Source organism: Talpa occidentalis, unplaced genomic scaffold (genome assembly GCF_014898055.3).
Source record: "Talpa occidentalis isolate TD23 unplaced genomic scaffold, MPIMG_talOcc4v2.1 talOcc4.14, whole genome shotgun sequence".
Taxonomy (NCBI): domain Eukaryota; kingdom Metazoa; phylum Chordata; class Mammalia; order Eulipotyphla; family Talpidae; genus Talpa; species Talpa occidentalis.
The window spans coordinates 89,838,344-89,861,618 of record NW_023601433.1 but is presented as its reverse complement, the minus strand read 5'-3'; the positions used below and the strand labels follow the sequence as shown (position 1 = coordinate 89,861,618).

At 64.7% G+C, this 23,275-nt stretch overlaps 1 protein-coding gene across 1 annotated transcript in view; it reads left to right on the top strand.

Annotated features, from left to right (window-relative positions):
• TMEM132D (transmembrane protein 132D) overlaps positions 1–23,275 on the top strand; it is a 202,006-nt gene that overhangs the window by 57,532 nt on the left and 121,199 nt on the right. Inside the window, exon 2 of the mRNA XM_037511328.2 lies at positions 2,405–3,296. Within this exon, the coding sequence (XP_037367225.1) occupies positions 2,405–3,296 (892 nt within the window). The remainder of the gene's footprint in view (positions 1–2,404; positions 3,297–23,275) is intronic.

Below are 23,275 nucleotides of genomic sequence, written 5' to 3'. Positions count from 1 at the left end.
AACAAAAACCGAAGGAAAGAAAGAAAAAGGAGAAAAGGAAGCGGCGCGAGAGGCCAGCTTGGGGCGTTTCCCGGCAATGAGCGTGTGGGCTGGGCGGGGCGGGGCAAACAGGCTGCGGGGGCGGAGGTGAGCTGGGAAATGAACCCCGCATGGCGACCTCCTGGGGCGTCCCAGATGTGCCCGGCTCTGCCTGGGAGGGCGAGTGCCGGGCGTGACCCTGGGCGCCCCAGGGGCAGGGCCGGGCCGGCAGGAGGGCGCCCCGGCGGACTCTCCCTGACTCGCCGTCACAGTGCACGTTCCGGGACACTGCGGAACGTCCCTGGGAGAGGGGTCGCTGCGGAGCCTCCACCCTGCAGGCCGGCCCACGGCCCCCGCGGTGGACGAGGCTCCGGGCCGCCAGGTCCTCACCGGCCCTGCTGGTCCCGGTCCCCTGGCCATGGGCCTTGGTCTCGCGGGAAGTGACCTCTCGCCCTCGCTGACGGGGGACGCCAGGGGAGCGAGGGCAGGAGGAGGACGGCTGGACTCACAGAGGAACGTAAAGGAACAGACACAACCAGACCCAGAAACCCCAGAAACCTGGCTGTAGACTTGGGGCTCCCGGGGTGGGGGAGGGGAGCCTGGGGCAGGGCCAGGGCTGTGGCGGGGGGTACAGGGTGCCGTGGTGGGCGTGGGTGGCGAAATACATCCGAGAGGGGTGGCCCCACCCCCCTAAATGATAAAGTGTTGCCTCCATAAAAAATGATAAATCCTGAAAAATAAAATGAAAGACAGTCGGCCAAATACTGATCAATGCTGATGTTGACTTACAGGGATTCGTTGTAACTATGATCTCCCCTTTTATGTGACTTTACATTTTTTAAAGATTTCTTTATGCACACAAGAGCTGGGGTAAAGGCCAGACAGAGGTGTGGGGGCGAGAGGATTCCCCAGAGACAGCGGGGAGCAGAACAGGCAGATCGACCGCAGACACCGCTGAGGGGAGCCGCGGGGAGTCAGGAGAGTCGGCTGCGCCGTGTGGGCAGCTCCCGGGCCGGGGATCGACCTCGTGCTGCCGAGGCTGCCGGTGGCTTCACAGGCTGTGCTCAACCTCCTGCGCCCCCAGGGAGGCCCCTGTGCAACTTTAAATTTTACAGACTAGATCTTTAGAAATGGAAACAGCATAATCCGGCATGAGTAAGGAGTGACGTCATGGCTGTGCCGTCCGAGTTTCGAGGGAGAAGCTGAAGCTGCTCCTTACCGGGCGGCACCACCTGAAGCCGCCACATGGGCGGGTCAGGGCGGCCGCCCCACGGGCAGCTTCCGCGGCACCGCACTGGGCGAGACGTCACGGCCCTGCCCGCTGGCCCGTCCGCGCTGTGGCGCGGGGAGCTCTCCTGCGTGCGCTCGGGCCGCCGTGTCGGGCTGGCTCTGTCGAGGCGTGGCCGAGCCTCTCCCGAGTGTCGGGGCTGCACCGGGATCTGGCAGGTCCTGGTCCCAGAGCCCCGGGTCACCGAGGCCCAGGGCTGGCTCAGCCGCACGCCGACGCGGCAGCCCGCACAGGCCCCGCTCTCTGCCCGCGCGGGATGGCAGGGCCGGGCTGGAGCTGCGGTCACTGTGCAGTGACCTCCGGTGAGGGGCCCTGTGCCAGGCGGGGCCTTGCCTGGAAACCAGCCCCCCAGAGCCAGCGGTGCCGCTTCTCAAACCCTACGTTGGCTCCTGAGTTATGTAACTGGCTGTGTTTTTCTTACAGAACAGGAGCACGCTGTAAAAATAACGTTTTGGATCTTTCCCCAGGGAGGGAAGTGCAACCAGGAGGAGGGGGTGCCTCGCGGATGGGGAGCCTTGGGAGGGAGGGCGCCCGAGCCTGGCTCTGGGGACATCGGCCGAGACTGGCTCGGGGCCTGGGCCACATCGTGGCCTCTGGGCTCTGCAGGACTCTCCAGGCGAGTCCACCAGGGTCCCCTGTCCCCCGTGTCTGTCCTCGTGCAGCCTGGGACATCCCTTCATCTCTGTCCCTCGCGCTGCCCAGTGGCTGCTGTGCCCCTGGAGGGGGAGCGTGAGGGCCCTGGGCTCCCGGAGTGCTCGCCTGTCTGGCCGCGTTGTGGCGGCAGCTCCCGTCTGGGGCTGCGTGTTCTCGGCCTCTGTCTGCCCGTGGGGGTCTCCTGGTAGCAGGAGGAGAGCCAGCCGTGGGCACGAGGTGTCACCGGAGAGCCCCGGCTGCCCGCGTCTGAACTCCCATGCGCGCAAGTGTCCCAAGGGCCTGGGAAGGCGCTGGCCTCCCTGCCCGAGTGGCGAGCGTGCCGAGGCCGCAGTGCGTGGGTCAGAAAGTTGGGGCGGCAGGAAGGCGGGTGTCGGTTCCCAAGGGGACGCAGACGCCCGAGTGGGGTGTTCCTCGAGTTCTAACTCGCCTCCGGTTCCCCCACAGTGACTGAGAGCCGAGGGATCCTGGAGAGCACCCAGAGGTTCTCGCTGCTGCCCACCTACCTGCCTGTGAGCTTCCGCGTCCAGCACGCCGACACGGCCTTCTTCCTGAAGGAGGCCAACCAGGACATCATGCGCAACTCCAGCCTGCAGTCGCGCGTCGAGTCCTTCCTGGTGCACAGGGCCCGGCGGGCGCCCGTCCTCCGCGCCAGCTACGGCCCCTTCTCCACCGAGCAGGCGGTGCCCCCGGACCTGCTGCTGCCCGCCAGCCCCTTCGGGCCCAGCCACGTCTTTCCTCTCAACTGGCGGCTGCGCGCCCACATCCTGCGGGACAAGGTCTACCTGAGCCGGCCCCGCGTGCAGGTGCTGTTCCACCTGGTGGGCCGGGACTGGGCCGAGCGCGGCGCCAACGGGGAGGCGCTGCCCTGCCTGCGGCTCTTCGCCTTCCGGGAGACCCGCGAGGTGCGGGCCAGCTGCCGGCTGCAGGGGGCGCTGGGGCTGTGCGTGGCTGAGCTGGAGCTGCTGGCCGCCTGGTTCGGGCCCCCGACGGTGGTGGCGGGCCGGCGGAAGGCGGGGGCCCCGCCCGAGGGCAGCCCCGTGGAGCTCTACTACAGCCTGCAGCCGGGGGACGCGCGGGGGGGCTGCGGCGCTGGGGGCGCCCGGAGGAGTGGCGGGGCCCAGCCGGGCCTCGGCGACATGGACGAGGCGGGGCCCCCACTGCAGCGGATTGGGAGCGTCTTCCTCTACCAGACCGCCGGCCGGCCTCTGCTGCGGGAGGTGCGCCTGGACCGCCACGTGGCCGTCCACTACGTGCCCAGGACGGCGCGGCCCGGAGACGTGCTCACCTTCCCCGTGTCCGTGTCCAGGAACTGCTCGGAGGACCGCTTCACGCTGCGGTGAGTGTCCCGTGGCCGCGGGCTGCGTGCAGGGACCTGTCTCGCCCCGGGAGCCGCGCTGCCCAGGGCCAGCCGTGCGGGCCTCACAAGCGGTTTCCTTGCCAGGGCGAGGCCCGGCTGCCCTTTCTGGCCTGGCTGTTTGGCGGGGAAGGTCGTCTCATTAGATCCGGGGGCTGATGCCGCGCCTGGGGGTGCGTCCAGCAGGCCTGGGGTGCTGAGTGTCCAGCAGGGCCCTTCACGGACCAGACGGCTGAGTGACCGCCGGCCGAGACGGTGACAGTGGTTGGGAAGGAGGGGCGGCCGCCCGGAGGCTCTTCCCAGAGGCTCTTCCCGGCACACGGCTTCGGTGTCGGGCACCAGCCGCAAGGCGGCCGTGGCGGTTCCCCCGGAGCAGGGGAGCGCCCAGCCCTCCCAGGGGAGCTTGTGAATGCGGAGCCGAGTGGCCGAGGGTCTCGCGTGGGGTCACACTGCGGAGAGGCGCGGTGCCCCTTGGGGGGTCGGGGGTGGAGGCTGCAGGCGGGGCCGGCTCCCCCTGGCTGGTTTGCTCTAGTGCAGACGGGTGTGACTGGTGGCGCCGGGTGAGGTGGTGCGGGCACCAGCACCGCTACGGAGCTCGGGAGCCGGCCTGGAGGCAGAGGACAGGGCCTGCTGCGCTGTTTGTGCGTTTCCGAGAGGACAGAGGTGAGCCCTCTGGTCCCGCCCATGGGGGGGGCGTCTGCGCTCGCCCCAATGCTCCCCGCCTCCCCCCCGCCCCCCCATGCTTGCTCCCTCCCTTCCTACCGCCTTTTCCTTTTGGTTAAGGCTTGAGTCGGTTTAAGAAAAGATTTTTCTTTTGCTCCATTCAGTCTTGTGGGTTGTCAGCCGGTGCTGGGAATTCCCTTTCAATTTCGACTGGAGACGGTGCACGGCAGCCGGGGAGGTGGCCCGGCGGACTCTCAGCTGCTGAACCTGGGCTGGGGCTCCGTGCGGCGGGGCTCACCGGGGCTGAGGGGCTGCCCGAGCCCGCCCCCGGCCTCTGGAGAGCAGACTTTGCTCCCTGCCCCCCTCCTTGGGTCACCGGCTGGTGTGGCGGCGCGTGTTGCAGGTGGGGGCCGGAGCGCTGGCCTCGGCAGTTCTATCCTTCCCGCCGTTCCTTTTGTTGGCCAAGCGCGTGTTAATTTCTGGGCCCAGGGCTCAGACCCCAACCTTGCGAAGCTTCAGCTCTGCAGAGGGGTTCCCGCAGCCAGCTTTGTCTGGAAGCTGCTTTCTGTGCCCCAGGGACATCCCCAAGCACTGCATGTGGATGCCACGGGCCCTCCTGGGGCTCCTCGGCCCTCCCAGAGGCGGGAGCACAGCCAGGCCGTCTCCGGGCAGCGGCGGAGGGTCCACGCCTTTGCACATCCAGAAGCAGACGCCTTGGGAGTGTTGGGGTGCTGCTGCTGCCGGACATGTGTAGCAAAGGCGTGATGGTGCAGTCCACGCCCGGAAACTGTGGTCACGGCCTGTTGCGCAATTGGAGCAGTGGCCGGTGGGCGCTCCGCGGGCGCAGGCCTGGCTGATGGGCCCGGAGCACGGGCACCACCCGCGCTGCCTCCGTTGTGGCGGATCTGTGCATGGAAACAGCTGGAGGTGCCCCCAGCTCGGGCGATGCGGTTAGTCTTTCGCCTGAATTTTCATAATGAGAAAATAATAAACCTGTGCATCTTTTTTAATGAAGTCATTTTGACACTAATCCAGCTCCCAAATACCAGGAACCAGCGCGTGGCCAGTCTGTCCTCTGCTCCGCAAAGCCCTGACAAGGCTGGCCAGGCAGCCTCGGGCCTTTCTCTGAGATGGTGACCCGGGCAGACGGTCTGTGTCCACAGGGTGAGCAGCACGGGGCGGCCTTGTGTGTCGGTCAGACTGGCAGGGCCCCGTGGCCGCTGAAGGCTGCCAGGGTGGAGGGGCCGGGCGAGTGGCCACCACAGGAGGTGCCTGTCCAAATCCTGGCAGGAACTGCAGCCGCGTGGCGCTCTTTGCCCCAAGTGATTGCCACCCCCGGAGTGAAGCCACGGCTCCGGGGCTGCCTGCCATTCTGGGAACCAAATTTTGTCGTACTGGTGATCAGTAAGGTGGTGTAAGAGCTCAGCTGTGTGTGTGTGTGTGTGCAGGAGTGCAGAGGTGCAGGTGTGCAAGCACGTGTGCCTCTGGGGTATGTGTATGCGCGTGTGGGTGTGTGTCACATGTGCATATGTGCCTGCATATGTGGGGGTGGTTGTGTGTGCGTGCAAGTGTGCGTGTGTGTGCATGTGTTGCACGCAGGTGCATGTGTGTGCACGCATGCGCATCTTCGAGAAGAATCCCCAGGTGGGCTGGTTGTCTTGCACGACTCCTGTCCGAGCATGATGCGCAGACAGCAGTGAGGCGCTGTCATTCCTTGGACACCTGAGGATGCCCTTTTCCTCTGGAAAGTGTTTTCCTTCAGGGGAACCTCTGAAGCACCCGCAGGCTTCAGCTCTTTCTTCCATTTTCTCAACGCTCTCCCTCCCGCCCCTTCCCCACAGAGCCTGTTTCGCAACGCCTCAGCCCTGCCGCGCTCTGTCCTGTCCCCACAGGCGGTGTCCACTGCAGGACGTCTGGTCATCAGATCCAAGCGTGAGGCTGGAGCCAAATATCTGGCATTAGCTGAGGCTGCAGGAGGGGCCGGGGCGGCACACACTCCCGGGGTGGGCTCCCCCCGCCTCAGAGCCATCTCGGAAGCCAGGAGTGAGCCACAAACCACTGGCGTGTGCGGTGCGGCCCCGCACTGGCGTCCCATGGTCTCACACGCTAAGTGCTCAGGACTCGCTGCGAGCCCCGCGCCCCGTCTGCAGTCGGAGCGAGGCCGCCAGTGAGGAAGACGTGATTGCCACGTGCACAGGCCTGCGGAGAGGAGACTCGCAGCGCAGAGCCCGGTGAAATAATAGTCGATGAGAGGAAAGCGTGGCTCTGGGGTTGGTGGGGCTCAGCAGAGACCCTGTGGTTTGGTAGCTGCTTTGCAGAAGACTCTGAGCTTGTGAGGCAATCATACGGCGGCCGGAGAGTGACCTTCGGCTCAGTGCTCTTGACAGATGCAGACTCTGAACCCGCCGGGGCGGGAATAGAATCTCCGCGCTTCCTTCTCAGGTCAGCGGTGCCGGTGTGTCCCAGGACACCCCTCGTGGCAGGCCCCGTCCCCGTCTGGCTTGTTTAAGAGAAGTTAAATGCAGGGTGCGCTGGACGCGTGAGGCTGGAGAGTCGCCGAGCCGGGAGCCGGGGCTTGGCAGGGGCAGAGGACGGGTCCCCTGGCGTCCCTGCATCGCCCGCTCTCGTCAGCAGGGCTCTCGTCAGCAGCCCCTGCTCTCAGACACAGAACTCTCCAGAATCCCCCTCCCCCGGGGCTTCTGCAGGGACCCGGCAGGCTGCGGCTCCGGGCAGCCGTCCAGGGAACAGCCAGCCTGGACGCGTGTCCGGCATCGGGAAACACAAGCCCACGGCTCGAGGTCAATTCGCTCTGAAAGAGGCCGGTGTTAGCACAAGCCGCTTCGCGCGGTCAGACTGCTTAGGAGACGTTTCTTTAATGGCCCAGGAAGACGTGGACTCAGCACATCCCGTGTGCGATGGCCGCCCCGGGCCTGACGGTGTGGAAGGAAATTGATCTTTTAAAGAAGCGCAGGAGTAACAGCAGATCGACGAACGCGGGCCGGGGAGGGGCCTGCTGGCGCAAGGCAGGGGTTTCCACAACCGGCTCAGCACATCGGCTGCAGCTGGGCCTCCCGCCCTCCTCTGGCCCAGGCGCGGCTGTTTCCTCGGGGGCTCTTCCCGCCGAGCCAGGGCCTCCGCCCCACTCTTGAACCCGCACGGCAAGTCCCGCCTGCAGAGGGTGGGGGTGCCGGGTGCCCCACCCTGCATGGCAGGGCTCACAGGGGTCCACCCCAAGCCCACGTTTCCCAGGCACCTGCTCACCCAGCTCTGGCTGCTGGCGGGTGGTTGGCGGGAGCCCGGAGGGAGGGAGGGGGAGGGTTCAGGAAGATCCTCTTCCCTCGCGCTTGTCAGGCCGGGAAGCTCGTCCGCCAGTGCTCCCAGCCCCAGCGGGCACCACCCCCAGACCTCACGCTTGGCCTCTGCCCCGGGCACAGCCCGGCCAGGCAGTGCCGCCATCCTCGGCTCTCAACAGCAGTGCTGGCCGCTCAGCCGCCCTGCTCCTGCCCTGCTCCCTGCCCTGGCCCGGCGTGGGGGCGCGAGGGGCTGTGTTCATGAAGTGGAGTGACTCCCTGGCCCACCCTGTGCCGGAGCAGAGACAGCCCCCGGGCTTTGTCGCCGGTCAGCCCCACTAGGAGCAGGGCCAGGAGGCCACAGCAAGGCGGAGATGCACTCAGCCAGAGGGTGTAAGATAAAAACCTCACAAACAGAGGCCTCCCCGGTGGAGCAGCGGGTTGAGCACAGCGCTATGGAGCTGTCCGCAGCCTCTGCAGCGCCGGTTCGATCCTGGCCGGCCTGGGAGCTACCCACATGGCGTGGCAGACCCCTCCTGTCGCGCCCGCTGCTCCCCTCAGCAGTGTCCTTCGGTCCTTCTGCCTGTTCTGCTCCCCGCTCTGGCTCTGGTGGATCCTCTCACCCCCCGCGCCTCTGGCCTGTGCCCCAGCTCTTGTATAGACAATAAAAAAAAAAAATCCTCGCAAACAGCCAGACGCAGGGGACAAGCTCGGGCCTGGCGGTGCCTCCCTCCTCCCCTGAGCCCGTGCGTGGAGGGTCCCCCCCACTCCTTCCCTTCACCCTCCGGGCAGGTGACTGATCAGGGAAGGGGTGAAGACCACCAGGGAGCCTCCCGTCAGCAGCAAGGCGTGGGGCCTCTGACGGGCGGGCGGGCGCGGAAGCCTCGGTGACCAGCGGTGGGAGAAACGCAGCTGTCACCCTCCCCATTCTCCACTCCTCCCAGTCACCCCTGCACCCCCACACCCCTCACCCACCCACACCCACAGCCGGGGGACGCACGGCAAGACAGGGCCCGGCTGAGTCTCGTCCTCCCGCCGGGATTCCCAGCGTCTGGAAACACAGGCGTGGACGTGCTCTCGGTGAAATCAGGCGTGTGGATGGACACCCGCGTGTCACGCCCGTGCAGACGGAGGCTGGGCCGGGCAGAGCGTCCACCCTGGACACGCAGCAGGTGGAGACAGAACGGCCGCCCTCCGGGGGAGAGACGGGCGGGAGGGAGCTGGAAGGTGGGGGACGGGCAGTGGAGGAAACATAAACCGGGAGCAAGAAAGACGCTTCTCTGGGGTGTGAGATGCTCAGGACTTCAAAAAAAAAAAAAAAATGAATATGAATCTAATAAGTCAAGGGCTAAGGAAATAAAAATGGAGACAAGATACGCGAGCGCGAGCACTGAGCTTCTGAACTCAGGGCCGAGGCAGCGCAAAGCAGGAGCCGTCACGAGGCACAGACCGGACCCTGCGGCGGGGCGCCGGGGCCCAAGGCCCATGAGACGCTCGCGGACACCCGGGGTGGAGGGGGAGGGAGATGCCGCGGCCGAGGGCGCCGGGAGGCAGAGCTTCGCCTCGGAGAAGGACGAGCCAGTGGAAGGACCGTTGCCGTCCCTGGGACTGAGGATCCCACAAAACGCGTCAGGATTCTTCTCAGAGTTATTTTCACAATCGAGGAAGAGCCAAGCCCCCAGACCTAAGGGCGCTCCGTGCGGTGGAGAAAGAATAACCAGAACATCCCCAGGCGCCTCCTGGTTATGAAGTTCCAGTCACTGGGAAAAAGGCTCCATCCGGAAGCGCGGTCGCGGCCCAGGGCTGAGAGGCGGGCGCGGGGTGGGAAGGCGGGCGGGGGCGGGGAAGGTCACGTCCCCAGAGCTGCGGGGTCAGCGCCATCCCAGTGACAACCCCCGCCGAGGTAGCCTTCGAGGAGCTTGACGGCTTGATTTTCAAATGTCTGTGACGCTCAGAAGGCCCAGGGCAGTGAGATGCTAGGAAGAGGGCGCGGGTGGTCGTGAAGCACGCGGGGAGCCGGCGGGCCGGGGACCGCCGTGGACAGAGGCGCCCGCTAAGCCCCGCGCTCACGGCCTTGCCCTGAGGAAGCTGCAGCCGCAGCCCGCGAGCCGGGGCGGGATCCGCGCACACAGCACCGGGACACCGAGTGTCCGCGCGGGAAGGAGGCCTCCGCTCTGGACCCCGCGGGTGTTCAGCGGGAAAAGAAACCGCGGCGCGTCTGTGCACTCGGGGCGGGAGGAGTCCCTTCAACAAGACGCTGGAGCAGGAGCGCAAGGGAAAGCGGACACGTCGACTCCATTGCTAAAATAAGTACTTTTTTAGGATTAAAAAGCCTTTGGGGCAGGTGTTTGTGACACTCAGGCCCGCGAGAACGAGGGTCTGCGATGTGTGAAGGGTGCCCGGGGTTCAAGAAGGTAAAGCACAACCAGACGGAAAAATGGGGGCATCCGAGCAGACGTCCTGGAAGACGCGAGGGGGCGAAAGCACAGCGAGACGCGCCAGCAGGAAACAGGGGAACCAGCGAAAACAGCGGCCGGCAGGACAACGTGGGTCACCCAGACCGGACCCAGGGCCGCCCTCCGCACTGCCCGGCAAAGCCGGGGCCGGCTCTCTGGGAAGTCGTGGGACTTGGCGGGGACCCCGAGGCGGGGGGCGCTCTGGCCGACGGTCCTGCTGCGAGGACCCGCAGACCTCTCCCCCCGCCCAGCGGGAGGCGTAGCCGGATCCTCACGGCGGCACTGGCCAGAGCCCCACCAGGACGCGGGCGACTGCCGTGGCGAGGACAGGGGGCGCGCGGTTGGGCGACCTCCCTCGGGGAGCCCCAGCACTCGCGAGGCGACTCGGTCACCGTCAGCACAGCGTGTGGGCAGGCTCCCATGCGGGGTGTCGATGGTGCGTGAGAGTTGCCGAAGAGGACATTTATGCAGATATAAAAACATGCACCAAGCGGACAGCACCCCGCGTGGACAGTGGACATGCGCGATCACCAGGTAACTGACCACCGCCAGGAGGCGAAGCCACGAGTGGGGGAGGCTGGGGTGGGGGCGAGCTCGCGGGGGCGTCAGAGACACTGACTTGGTGCACGGGAGCCGTGACCTTGGGCTGTTCGTTATTGCCTCTTCAAATGTTCACTTGCGTGAATGCTTCATACACGTGTGTGTGCGTGTGTGTGAGACATGCCAGATTTGGAAATGTTTTGCGAGGAGAAAGCAAGGCACTTGTCACTTGCGGGGAGACACTGGGGCTGGCTGCAGCGTCTCCACAGTAACGCTGGCTCGGCCCCAGCGCCAGCTGATGACAGGCTGTTTGCAGCTCCCCCGCCGCCCCGGGGAGACTGGCTCTTTACCTTCTCGCAAGGCTGGGCCGAGCCCCACTCTCCTGGGGGAGTTTCCCAGAACACGGGGCGGGAAAGCCGCGGTGTCAGGTGGGCCGGAGCAGGTGCGTGGGGGCAGGTAGCCAGAGACAGGGGACGGGGGGGGGGGGGGGGGGTGCGCAGGAGGCGGTGACAGCCGGCAGGAGATTGGTAGATAAAGTAGGTGAAACGACAGGTGACCGACGGGCGTGCTGATGGGCCGCCGTGCGTGACGGCCGCGACGCGGGTCCGGGCCAGGCCGGCGGGGCCGCGGGCACGTGCCCAGGGTCCCGCCTTCACGCTGACGTGGCGGGCGCCGGCAGGGGCCTCTCCTCTGCTCTCCATCATCTTACTTTAATTTGCTTTTTAATAAACTTTCATTGCCTCAAGTTCAGCTGTTTACATAATTGCGCCTGGGCCACTGTGACGCCCCCGAGCTGCATCCCTCCTTCCGGAGCGCCCCCCGCCCCGGCCCCGAGCCTGACCCACAGCCGGCGCCCCTGTTGACCCAGCCTTCATGACTCCAGGGCCCGGCCGGCCCTGCAGGCGGGGAGGGTCTGCGGGCACAGACTCTGGGGCGGGGGCCTCCGCCTCGGCCCTCGGCAGCGGCTGGATCTGCCTCCAGGGTGTGTGCGTGTGATGGCGTGTGTGACGCATGGTGTGTGTGAGACGCATGGGGTGTGTGTGTGAGAGACGCGTGGTGTGGGGGGTGCTGTCATAATCACTGAGCAGCACCCCTGGCCTCCCCCCAGGGCTGCTCATGCACCCGCTTCTGGCTGGCGCTGGGCACGTGTGGCAGGGCCCCAGCCGAGCGGCTGTCCTCACCCCACTCCCACCAGGGTGCATGCTGTGCCTCCCCCGTCCCCCCTGGGGCGCTGCTCACAGCCGGCTGCTCCGGCCTCCTGTGACTTACCCCACGTGGCGCGTGGCCGGGCGGCTCTCGCTGGAGGAAGGCCGCGTCTGGCCTGGTGACCTGCGTGTCAGCCCATGGCAGGGGCCTTGAGAGGCAGACAGAGCCGCCATCTGGCCTGACCCCGCCAACCCCGGCCCTGGGGAGCCCCAGGTGACAGTGGGGGAGTCACCGCTGCGCGGAGCAGCCCACCCTGTCCAGACCCGCCTCCCTCTGCGCCCGAAATGAGCGCCCGGTGCGCTTTTCCGTTGGTCTGAGGGGATTTATCCTACTTCTGCTTTTCACGCTCTTGGCTCCGGCACAGCAGGGAGAACCCGGGGCATGTCCTTCAGCCGGGGCCAGCTGGGTGCCCGTCACGGGACGCCTGTTCCCGCTGCGGGGTGCCCACTGGCGGGGAGAAGGGCCGACGCGGGCTCTGCTGGAGGAGGGAGACGTGGCCACCGACGTCACCAGGCCCGGGAGGGTCAGACGCGCCCGCTGTGGGCCCAGGCGGGGCCGGGCTGCTTCCTCCGCCCGGGAGCACTGGCCTGGGCTGGGCTGTGACACCCCTGGGGCAGGGCCCTCAGGCCCAGGATGGCCCCTCAGCTCCTGCCACCCGGGGTGCCTCAGGAAAGTGGGGGCAGGGGCGCCTGTATCCTCTTAGCTCCCGGCACAGCCCCTAAGCAGCAGCCCTGACGGCTCTCCCCAGGATCCGGCCTGCGGGGCCGCGCCGCGGAGCCTAAGCAGGGTCGACCCTGGTGACCAGGAGGCCGGGGTTGGAGCTGGGAGCCCGCCGGCGTGCCCGCCGGCTCAGGGGGCCCCTAAGATGCACGCCATGCCCCCCAGAGACACGGCCTGGCGGCCGGAGAGGCTCCTGCTCGGCTGAGGCTGAGGAGCCGGGAGCCGTGAGGACTGTCCTGCGGGCTCACGCCGCCGGGCACGTAAAGCTCCATCTCCAGGAGCCGCCTGCGAGGCGCCGCCCGTGGCAGCCTGAGAGATTAATTCTGATAATACATTACGCGTCCCATAAATCCAGGCCGTTGCGTTTCAGTTGACAATCAGCGTGGAGATCTCAGCGGCGTCTCAGTGCGCCAGGCCTTTGCATCCAGCGTGTTTCCCTCCAAGACTGAGGGGCGCACTTGGACAGCCGAACCCTCCTGCTGGGCGGCGCCGCCATGGGGTCACGGTCACGCGGGAAGCCGCACGCTGACCGGCCGTCCCGGGGCGTCGCGCCGTCAGGCTCGCGCGGTCCTGATGGTCCTGTGGGCAGCGGGTGGACCGATGCTGCGGCTCCTCCTCTAGAGACGGCGCTGCGATCTCTTGCCGGGTGACGCCGCTCCCCAGCCCCTCTCTGCAGCCTGGGTGGCCCTCGCAGAGCTACGGGGTGCGTGGACACCCCCCGTGGCACTGGACACCCTCACGGATACGTGCACAGGGAGGGGACGGCCGGGGAGGCGCGCAGAGCCGCAGCCACGCTTTCCCGCCACGTCCGTCCCCAGTGCAGCGCTTTGCGGTAACGGGCGGAGCAAAGACACTGTTTCCCCGGTGGTCACTCTGCTGCCCGCGAGCGGAGAAGCAGGCCTGGGGATACGCCTGGGTGCGGCCAGTGGGGCTGTGGCCACGGCTGGCGGGGCGGGGCCGGCGGGCCCCCTGATGGCTGTCAGGGCTGGGGAGTCCCGGGCCTTCCGTAAGTGACGTCCCCACCGGAGCCGGGGGGGGGCCTCCCTGGTGGCCCAGGGGTTGAGCGCAGGCTGTGATGCTGTCCACGGCCTTTGTGGTGCGAGTTCGACCCCCAGCCAGCCAGGGAGATGCCCAGCAGACCTCTCCTGCCTCCCCGCGGCTCCCCTCGCAGTGTGTCCCAGTCAGTCCGCCCGTTCTGCTCCCCGCTCTGTCTCTGGTGAATCCTCTCGCCGCCCACACCTCTGGCCTGCACCCCACCTCCAAAAAAAAAAAAAAAAACCCACCCGAGCCAGAGGCTGTTCAAGTTTTTTTGGTCACGTCCAGGAGAAATTCTCAGTGACTGCCAAGGCGCGTTTAACAAATTTCTGACTCTTGAAAAAGTCTGAATCATCAAACTAAGCCTTTTTCTAGAATGCTATTGAGGCTCGATTGACAAATCAACTGAGGTTTCTCAACACGATAAATGGGCTTTAAAGAAGAACGTGTGTTGGCTTTGGGTGCTCGTTGGACAGGCTGGCACGGGGCTGCCTGGCACGGGCATGGGGCGGGGGGCCTGGGTGCCCGAGGTGGGAGCACCTGCTGGCATGGGCCACGCTACGATGGGGAGGGCGGCGGCGGAGGCCCTGCTCAGTGCCCGGGCGGGCGGGCCTGCAGGCAGGCTCTGGGCGTGCAGCTGAGGGCGGGGAGCGGCCCGGGGAGGTGGTCAGAGAGCCAGGGAGGCCGGGCGCCTGTGTGCCTGGGCCAGGAGAAGCCCAGCCGCTGCCGCCCTGGGTGGGACCCTGGCCTTGCTGTCCTCTCCCAGGGGACAGGCCCACGTCCGCGCTGCCCCGGGCCGCTGTGCGGAACAGCGTTTCCTGTGGACGAGGCCCTCCGCCCTCCCTCGCCCGGGGCCTGGTGAGCTGCTTCCAGCCTGCACAGAAGGCGCGGCTGGGCGCGTGTTCCTGGGCTGGAGAGGGCGAGCTAATGTGTTTGCCGTTGGGGCCGTGCAAATAAGGCTGCGATGCAACCTCTCTCTCTGACAGCAGAGACCTCCCCGCGCCGAGCTGCCCGGCTCTCCTCTGAGGCGGGCGCACCGGCCCCCCGGGCACCTCCCCGGTCTGCCCCCACCGCGGTCCCGCCCCCGAGCCCTGGGTTTCCGCGTGGCTTGAGGCGGGATGGAGCTGTCATGTGCTCCCTGAGACAGGTGCGGTTTGTACTCGGGGAGTTTCTGTGATAGAACAGCTCGCAAGCTCTAACATGAGCTGCAACGAGGCGTTTGCACCGTTACATCTGAAAATACAACAACAGGCTCTTGAAACGCAAGCCGCGGGGCTGTGACTGCAAGAGACGCGCGTTTGAGCGGCCCCAGCTTACCGCGAGGAGGGCAGCACCAGCGCCCCAGCCCCTGCTCCAGGCCGGCCGGGACGGGCCCCAGGGCGGGCGGGGCCGGCTCTGCACTCGGCCAGGAAGCAGGCGCCGGCCAGGGGCGTGGGGTCCCCGCACCCCGGGGGGCTGTGGGGCGGCTTGAGCCAAAGCGTCCGGGGCACGGAGTTCCCTGGGGCTCTGGAGGCGTCACCGGGGCCCGGGGGCGTGGCAAGGCCTGGTCAGTCCCCAGAGCTGGGGTGACGCACCCTGGGGATCCTTCCTTCCTTCCTGTTGGCTTGGGGTCACTCGGAGCCTGCGACAGGCCTGGCGCGGGTCAGGGTTCTGGGGAGGCAGCAGGTGGCGGCTGCCTGAGGCCGACCGCGCGGGCGGGTGCCGGAGCCTCCTTGTCCCCTTCTCTTGCCTGCAGAGGAGAGCTGCCTGCCGTCCCGGGGTCAGGGCCGTCCCAGCGGGGTCAGGGCCGTCCCAGCCAGAGGTGGTAGACTGGGGGTCCCCTGTCGGGGGCTCTGCGGGACTTCCGAGGGGAGGGACCCGCCTTCCACCGTCCTCCCCACAGCCCCAGTGAGGCCGGCTGTGCTGCTGGGGTGCTGTGGCTGGAGAAGGGGACCTGGGCTGGCAGCTGGGTGATGACAAGGCGCCACCCGGGAGACGCGGTGCAGGGGGAGGCGCAGCTGGCGCGTGTGAGCTCAGGGCGGAAGCAGAACGTCGGTGAGCACCGCTGAGAGAAAGTTTTATTGGAGCCCGGGGCTCTCCCTTGGAGCCGCCGTGGCTGCTTCCATCAGAGCACAGCGAGGACCCAGCGGGCCCCCCAGGGCACAGGGAGGACACAGTGACCGTCCAGCCCCACCTGGGGGGTCGCCGGCCCTGGAGGAAGGGACGGAGAAGGCCTGGGGGTAGGAGGTCAGTTTGAGAGGCAGCGTGATGGGCTTCGCGGCTGTGCTTGGGGAATTAGTGTTGGGGGGGAAGAGAAAGAGGGGGGGAGGGAGGGAGGGAGCTCCTGCCCCACACCGAGAACTGGGCATGGCAGCACCCGCGCTCGGGGGCCCCCTACAAGTGCACGCGCTGTGCCAGCCGTCACGCCCAGTTGTCCGGCCTCATCACAGGGTCCTCAGTTGTCAAAACTCAGAAACACGGGAGAGAAAAATTCCTCTGAGCAAGTTTCAGAGGCTGCGACCAGGTTCCCCAGCGGCGCCCCCAGAGCCTGTGCCCCAGCTGAGGTGCGGGGTCGCAGGAGGAGGGCACCCCCAGGGGTTGCAGCGGCCAGGCCGGGGCTGGGTCTCTGGGCAGGTGTCTGTGCTGCGGGCCGGGCCGGAGGGCTGTGCGGGGCAGCGCGTGTGCCCGGAGCCCCGGGCGGGGCGGCTGTGCAGTCTGGGCCGTTGCCCTGGGGCGGGGGAGGGTGTCGAGGAGGAAGACTCGAGGAGACTTGACCGTGGCCAGGGCGTGGACGTGGGGCGCCGCCCTCCCTCCGGAGTGTGACTCGCGCAGAACTAGAAGCCCCGGCCCGGTCCGAAGTCCGCCTGGGAGGACGGCCCCGTGCGGTTTGCTTCTCTCCCGACCGTCCCGGCGGCCGGTGTCCGCCCGGCGGCCCGGTTCCCAGCGTGGCTGCCCCGAGCCCCGTGACGCGGCCGCGCCGCGCCGGTGCCAGGGACACGCCGTCCTCGACACGGGTCCTCGCGCGGCCGCCGCCCTCCCTGGCTCCCCAGCCCTCTCCTCCGGGAATCTTCACACTCGCCAGCGGCGCGGCGGCTGGGGCACCTTCGCGGAAACCAGCACTTACCCGGGGCCTGGCGGCCACACTAGGCTCATGGGGGTGTGTTCCCCATGTCACACCTGGGCCGCTGACGATTCTCCCCAAGCTGGGAGGCCTGCGTGGGCGGCTTCCCCGGTCGCCGGAACAACCCCATCGTGCTGCTTCCCGGATGCCGTCGCCCTCGGGAAAGATCGTTTTGTTCAAGTTTTGACAGCGAGACAGGAAACCGGCTCTAAGATTCCAGCTGCGGCCTCGGCTTCGCCTCGGAGGGCAGAGGGAGCCCAGGGGCGGGGAGAAGCTGGGGGGGCACCCTCACGGCTCCGATGCGTCCCCGGCCCGGCGGGGAGGGGGGTGACCGCCGCCGGCTGCAGCCGGGCCCCCGTGCAGGGGCTCACCCTCCCGCCCTTACTCTTGCAGGGGGGCTGGCCCCCAAGCTCGTTGTCCTCCAGAACAGCTTGCCGCGTCACGGCACTTCCTGTGGGCGCCGGAGCACGGCGTGTGGCGCTCCTCGAGCTATCCCGCGTGGCTCTCCCTCTCCTGAAACCCAGGGCGGCACTGGGCATGCAGCCCGTGGCCCTGGCGGCCTGCCTCGTCCCTTTTGCCGATTTCTGTCCCTTTCAAATCTCTGGGGACAGATGGGATGCCCCATCCAGTCCCTGGCAGGAGGGTGGACTCGCGTGTCGATGGGGGTGTTGGGAGCCAGCACCCCAGCGCCTTCTCTGAGATCACAGCAGCGAGGGTTGTCTGAAGATCTTTTAAATCGATGCAGATTCCTCGCTCATATTGCTTTTTACACCCCCATATTTGCAAATAAAAAGAAGCTGTTATCAGCATTTCCTTTGCGGGATTTTGTGTTAGTTCCATGTAACCTGTGCAAGACGGATGCGTGCATTCAGAAGTGGTCTACATGCTCAGTGGAATACTACTCAGCCGTCAAAAAGATGAAGCCTTGCCATTGGCTCCAGCGTGGGTGGAGCTGGAGGCCTGCCCTGGGGAGCTGGTGGATGGAGTCCTGGGTTTCGCTTATTGACTTGCCCCACAGGGGAAGTGAATCTGCCTCTTTGGGGCTGGAGGGTGGTGACAGCCCAGAACAAGGGTCCCGCCCAAGTTAGGGTCCTGCCCCAGGAGGGGAGGCGGCAGCCTTCCAAAGCCACCGTGGGCTCGCAGGCACCTGAATGCCACGTGGCTGGTGGAGGACAGAAGCCAAGTCACCTGCGCAGGGAGGCAGCGAGGTCGCCGGAAAAGACCGTTTCAGTGACATGCGACCTACCAAGAAGAAAGTTGTGGGTGTTGTGGGATTTTCTGTGGGTTATCTGCTCCTGACTCCCCTTTGCTTTGCCAGTTTGGAAGGACAGTGTGTGTGAGTGTGTGTATGCTCTCCTCTCTCGGCGGAAACTGGGCCAGCAAGGGCAGGTGAGGGCCTGTGGGTGCAGATGAGGGCAGGTGAGGGCCTGCGGGGGCCAGGGAGGGCAGGTGAAGGCAGGTGAGGGCAGGTGACGGCAGGTAAGGGCCTGCGGGGGCCGGGGAGGGCAGGTGAAGGCAGGGGAGGGCAGGTAACGGCAGGTGAGGGCCTGCGGGGGCCAGGGAGGCAGGTGAAGGCAGGGGAGGGCAGGTGAGGGCGGGCAGCTGCATGCTGGAAAGGCCGTTTCTGTGACTGAGTGTGATTACACATGTGTCCACACTCACCGTGTACACGCTCGACGGGAAAGTGTTGTGTGTATTTGTAGAGCTGGTTTGGAAACTCAACTTCACTAAGTTTCAGAAGCCCAGAAGGTAAAAAATTCTTACACAAACTTGGTCTGTGCTCCCCAAAGCAACATAATGCTTTTAAATTAGTCAGCTGCAAAGCAGAGATTAGTGGCTTAAAATTACTTGTTTTTGTAATAGCTCAGGTGTAATGAAACCGCAATGCAAATACTGGAAAAGGCAAAACCTTTCTTAACTTTAACGTGCGAGCTCAGGACACAGTAAGCAGGTAAAATGGTGCAGCTTTTCTGTAACGCAGAGCAGCCCGCTCTAAACAGATTCCAGGCCCGACACGCAGGCTGGCCCTCGCTGACCCTGACGTCTGGGCACCGGTGCCTGCCCATGAGGCCATCGCGGGTCTTTCTTGGCTCATGGGTGGCGTCCAGGTGAACCCGCCGGCAGCCCTGGAGGTCACTGACGTGGCCTCACCTACAGCGGGAACTGCTGCACGTGCGCAGGCCCTCGCCTGTGGCCAGCCGCCTGTCCCTGGCGACAGCCGGGTGACCAGGCTGTGTCGCTGACCTGCCCCGTCAGAGCCCGGGTTGCCGCTCGTCACGGCACCTGGAGAGCACCTCCCAGTCTCCAAGGATGGTTCCCACGGTGTGCGTGGGCCTCAGCGTCCTCGGGGGGCCCTGACCTCAGCCAGGCCCTCCGCAGCCCGCCCAGGAGGGACACTGACGTCCCCCGGTTGCCAGAGATCTCAGTTTCTATGAGGGTCAGCGAGCCCAGAGCTGTCCAGTGCTGGGCCGGTAGCCGGGCTGCGGGAGGCGGGCCACGTGGGAGGGGCGCCAAGGGCCATGGGGAGGACAGTGGGCTTGGGTGGTGAGTGGGTGGGGACATGCTTCTGAAGAGGGGTGAACCTGCACCCCGAATCGTACACAGGCATAAGCCAACGTGCCCTGGAGAAAGAACGTGCGGCTAAGTTCGCGCTCCACGTCAGCAGACGCGGGCCTGTGAGGGGCCTGGCGCAGGCGGGCGGCGGGCGGAGCTGGGCACGTGGGCGGGCTCAGGAGCGGGAAAAACAGGCTCAGGGTGAGTTTTGAAGGCGGGTGACGCGCGTCAGAGCCGGTGTATCCCCTCTTTGGTGTCTGTTTGGTTTCCTGGCCTCCAGGCATTCCGGGGGCACAGCGGAGCCCGGCCCCACACCCGGCAGAGCAGACCCTCCGTCGGGCCCTTCCCGCCCCCGGCCTCTCGCAGCGCCTGCCCCGTGGCTCGCGACAGACGCCCGGTGCGGCCAGGGGGGGCCGGTGACCACTCCCGCGTGCTGAGCCAAGCTCCTCGGGGCGCTTCAGCGCCGGCCGTGACCCCACGAGCAGGCGTGACCCTCCCGGGGCGCGGGTGCCGGTGCCGCTGCCCCTGTCTCTCCTCCCGCCCACCGGACAGAGGCTGCTTTCCTGCGCGTGAATTCATAGTCTCCCAGCCTGTAAGAGTCTTCAATCCCACGGTTCCGATGGGACGAGTTTGATCATCTCTTGAAGTTTTCGGGATTTGGGGCGACACTCGGGTTCACCGCCTCCTCACCAGGACCTGTCCTTAGACTGCCAACAGCTGGACAGATGTGTGTCCGTCTGCCTCAAGGGCTAATGTCCCAAACAGAAGCAGCGCACGCGGCTCAGAAGCCGGAACAGACGACCCGAGCGCAGGGCGGCCGAAGACCAACCAGGGCTCACCGGGCGCGTGGACGAGCTGGGGGCGCAGCTGTGCGTCGCCCGTCACGGAGGAGAATCAAAACTGCGCGGAGGTGTCACCTCACGCCCATCAGGACGGCTGTTCTCAGAACGCCAGGAAATAACGCGTGTTGGTGAGGCGGTGGAGCGAGCAGAGCGCTTGGCGGGAAGGCAAAGTATGAGATGCAGCAAGAAACGGTAAGTGACACCACCTAGTCCAGCAGCGCCACTGCGGTGTTTCACCTGGAGGGCACAAGCGCACCGATCGGGAAAGACATACCCCCCACCCCAGACCCGATTCACGGTAGCTGGACTGTGCACACAGCCAGGGCCCAGTGACGGATGGTGGGTCTGGGGACGTGCTCTGTGCACCCCGTGGAATGCTACTCGGCGGGTAAAAAGGTGGGCTCTTGGCCTGCGCCACAACAGTGAGGCCCTTGAGGGTTCGTGCTCAGGGAATATGTCAGAAGGAAAGAGACGAGAACGAGGTGACTTCCCCCGTTGGTTTCACCCTGGCTTACAACACTGGATCCGACTTGGGGTACAGGGTCCCCCCTCTTCGGATGTCTGCCACCACTCGGGTGGCCTCAGTTCTGCAGGCACCTTTCTAGGGTTCGTCTTGGGCTGCTCCTCTGCTTTGTTTCTCTCTCTTCTGCGTGTGGGGGAAGCCGGCAGGATTCGGGTTTCTCCTTCCGACTCTCCACTTCGCACCATCCCCAACCCTTCCAGCGTGTTGTCGCAGATGGCCGGAGCGCGCCTTTTCATGGTTGAGTAGTATCCCATTGTGTGTGTGAGTGTGAGTGTGTGTGTGTCCCCTCCCGGCCCCTCGCCTCCCTGGGGCCCGCAGGCTGTCTCCGTGCTCGGCCGCCGTGGGCAGTGCCGCAGGGAGCGTGGCGGAGCGGAGCGCGTGGGTGCGCGTCTGGCTGAGCGTCTGAGTCTGGGTGTCTTCTGAACGTGCGCCATGTGGTTTTTGCTTTTTCTTTCTCTCCGTGTCTGGCCGCCCTGAACTCCAGACTTCAACCAGGGAGCCCCACTGTTTCCATCTGTCTGTTTTTCTGAGACACGCACATGCCACATGTAATTTAGGTTCTAAACCGAAGCACTTTCAAGTTGGAATGGACAGCGCCCGTTATTACCAAGACAACAGGAATGAGCGGGGTCCCCGCGTCCCCAGGGACATCAAGGCTCTCCCTGCGAGGTGCCAGGCTCTGCTTTCTGGGCATTTGTGCCTCCAAATAGGCCATTCTTTCAGAGCTGTTTCCCAGCCACCCAGCAAAGCTCTCTCAGCTGCCTGCTCTGCGCAAGTTCCTCGGCAATCGCTGTGTCAGTTCAAAGATGCATCACAAACAGATCTCGTTCCTCGAGAGTGTGGGTCCTTCCACCAAGGGAACACCCGACTCACAAATCCAGCTCAGTGGGCTCATGTTTTGTAGTTTATTAAAGATTTATTTTATTTATTTATGCTATAAGAACTGGGGTGCAGGCCAGAGGTGCGGGGGTGAGAGGACTCCCCAGAGGCAGAGTGGGGAGCAGAACAGGCGGATTCAGTGAAACACACTGCTGAGGGGAGCAGCGGGGAGACAGGAGGGGTCTGCTGCTCCCTGTGGGTCAGCTCCCTGGCCGGGGATCGAACTCAGGCCGCGGTGGCCGCAGTAGCTTGATAGCATGAGACTTAACCCCTGTGCCACCGTGGAGGCCCACAACAGGCTCATGTTTTTATGCAAAGTGTGTCCCACATGCGAGCCAAGCCACCCCCTCCTCAGCCAGCAGCTTGCTCTGCGGGTGTCACAGTCACGGATACTGGGCTGGGGGGTCACCTGGGCGCCGTCAAGGACCCTTGCGCATGCGCATTTTTTCCTTTCTTGTGCTTTCACCGCAGGACAGACGTTTTCTTACTATGGAGTTTCTTATTGAGGTGACGTGGGCTTACGACACTGCATGTGTTTTAGGGACACCGTGCCCCCCTGTTCAGATGTCTGTCACGGCACCGCACATGCACCACCACAGTCCACTGCCCCCCTCCGCCCCCGCGCTGGCCTCAGCTCTGCAGCCAGAGTCCCGGGGCTGGGTCGAGCTCTGTCTGTTCCCGTGCTTCTGTGCAGCCACCTGGCGCTTGTCAGTTCTCTCCAGGTCCGTCCGTGTTGCTGCGCACGGCAGGATTCCATCTTCATACGGCTGAGTAGGACTCCACTGTGTGCGGGTCGACCACGACTATTTTATCCACTCCCCTGCCCGCGGGCACCGAGGTTGCTCGCGGCGGTCGGCCTCCGCCCTGGCGCTGCAGTGAATCGGGGCGTGCAGACACCTCATTGGTCAGTGCGCTGCACTCTGCAGGTGGGCACCTGGGAGTGGGGTCGCTGGGTCAGGTGGGTCCATTGCTAATATTTTAAGAAACCTCCAAGCTGCTCTCCGTGGGGCCGAGCCCGTCCATTTCCCCCCACAGCGGGCAGGGTTCGTTTTCCCCACATCCTCACGGATGCCTGCTGCTCTGGGAAGTTCTCATCGGGCCTTTCTCACAGGTGTGAGGGGGTGTCTCGCTGCGGTTTCCATTTGCGTTTCCTTGATGACAAATGAGGATGTTTGGCCACCTGTGCCTTCCTGGGCACGTGCCTGCTTAGCTCTCCCGGCCATTTTTGACGGGGGTGTTTGCTGACTTGTGGAGTTGTGCGAGTTCGTCAGAGATGTGGTGTATCTGTCCCTTGTCAGGCGCGTGGTGTGCACATGCTTCCTCCCATTCGGTGGAATGTTATTGTTTTAGGGATAGTCTCTTCTGCGCACACCTTGTCAGGTTTATTTTTGGGTTTCATGCAGTCCCACTTACTTATTTAGTTTTGCTTTTGTTTCCCTGGCCATGGAGTCAAGGACTGTTTTGCTATATTTTGTCCCACATAGTTTATGGTTTCGGAGCTGACATTCAAATATTTATTTTGAATTATTTTTGTGTGTGGTATGAGATTTTTTCCCCCCACGTAGCTGTCCAGTTTCCTCAACACCATTTTGTTGAAGAGACTTTCTTTTCTCTGTTGTTCACTCTTGGCCCCTGGTCGTGGGGTAACTGTCCCCGTAAGTGCAGGTTTATTTCTGGGCTCCCACTTCTAGTCCATGGAGTGTTGATTTTTATTCCAGTGCCACACTGTTTAGATGACCGTAGCTTTGTTATATGGTTTGAAGCTGGGAATGTAATACCCCCAGCCCTTCTCCTCCTCCTCCTGACAGCGTTGTTTTGACATTTGTGGTCTTTTGTGGTTTTCAGTGATGTTTGCACTATTTCTTTGAAGAAAGCCACTGAAACTATAGAGGGATGGCGTCTGTGCTGTGTGTGTCACTTTAGAGAAAATGGCCGTTCTAACCATGTTAATTGCAATCCTGAGCAAGGAACATCTTTCTCTTTCATTGTTTCTTCTATTTCTTTTAATAATTTCTTGTATTTTTGGTTGTGCCAGTCTTCACCGCCTTTGTTACATTTACTCCTAGGTGTCTGTCCTTTCTTTCCCTTTAATTAAGTTGTGAGTGGGATTGTTTTTCTGATTTTTTCCTTCTGGTTCTTTGTTAGCATATGGGA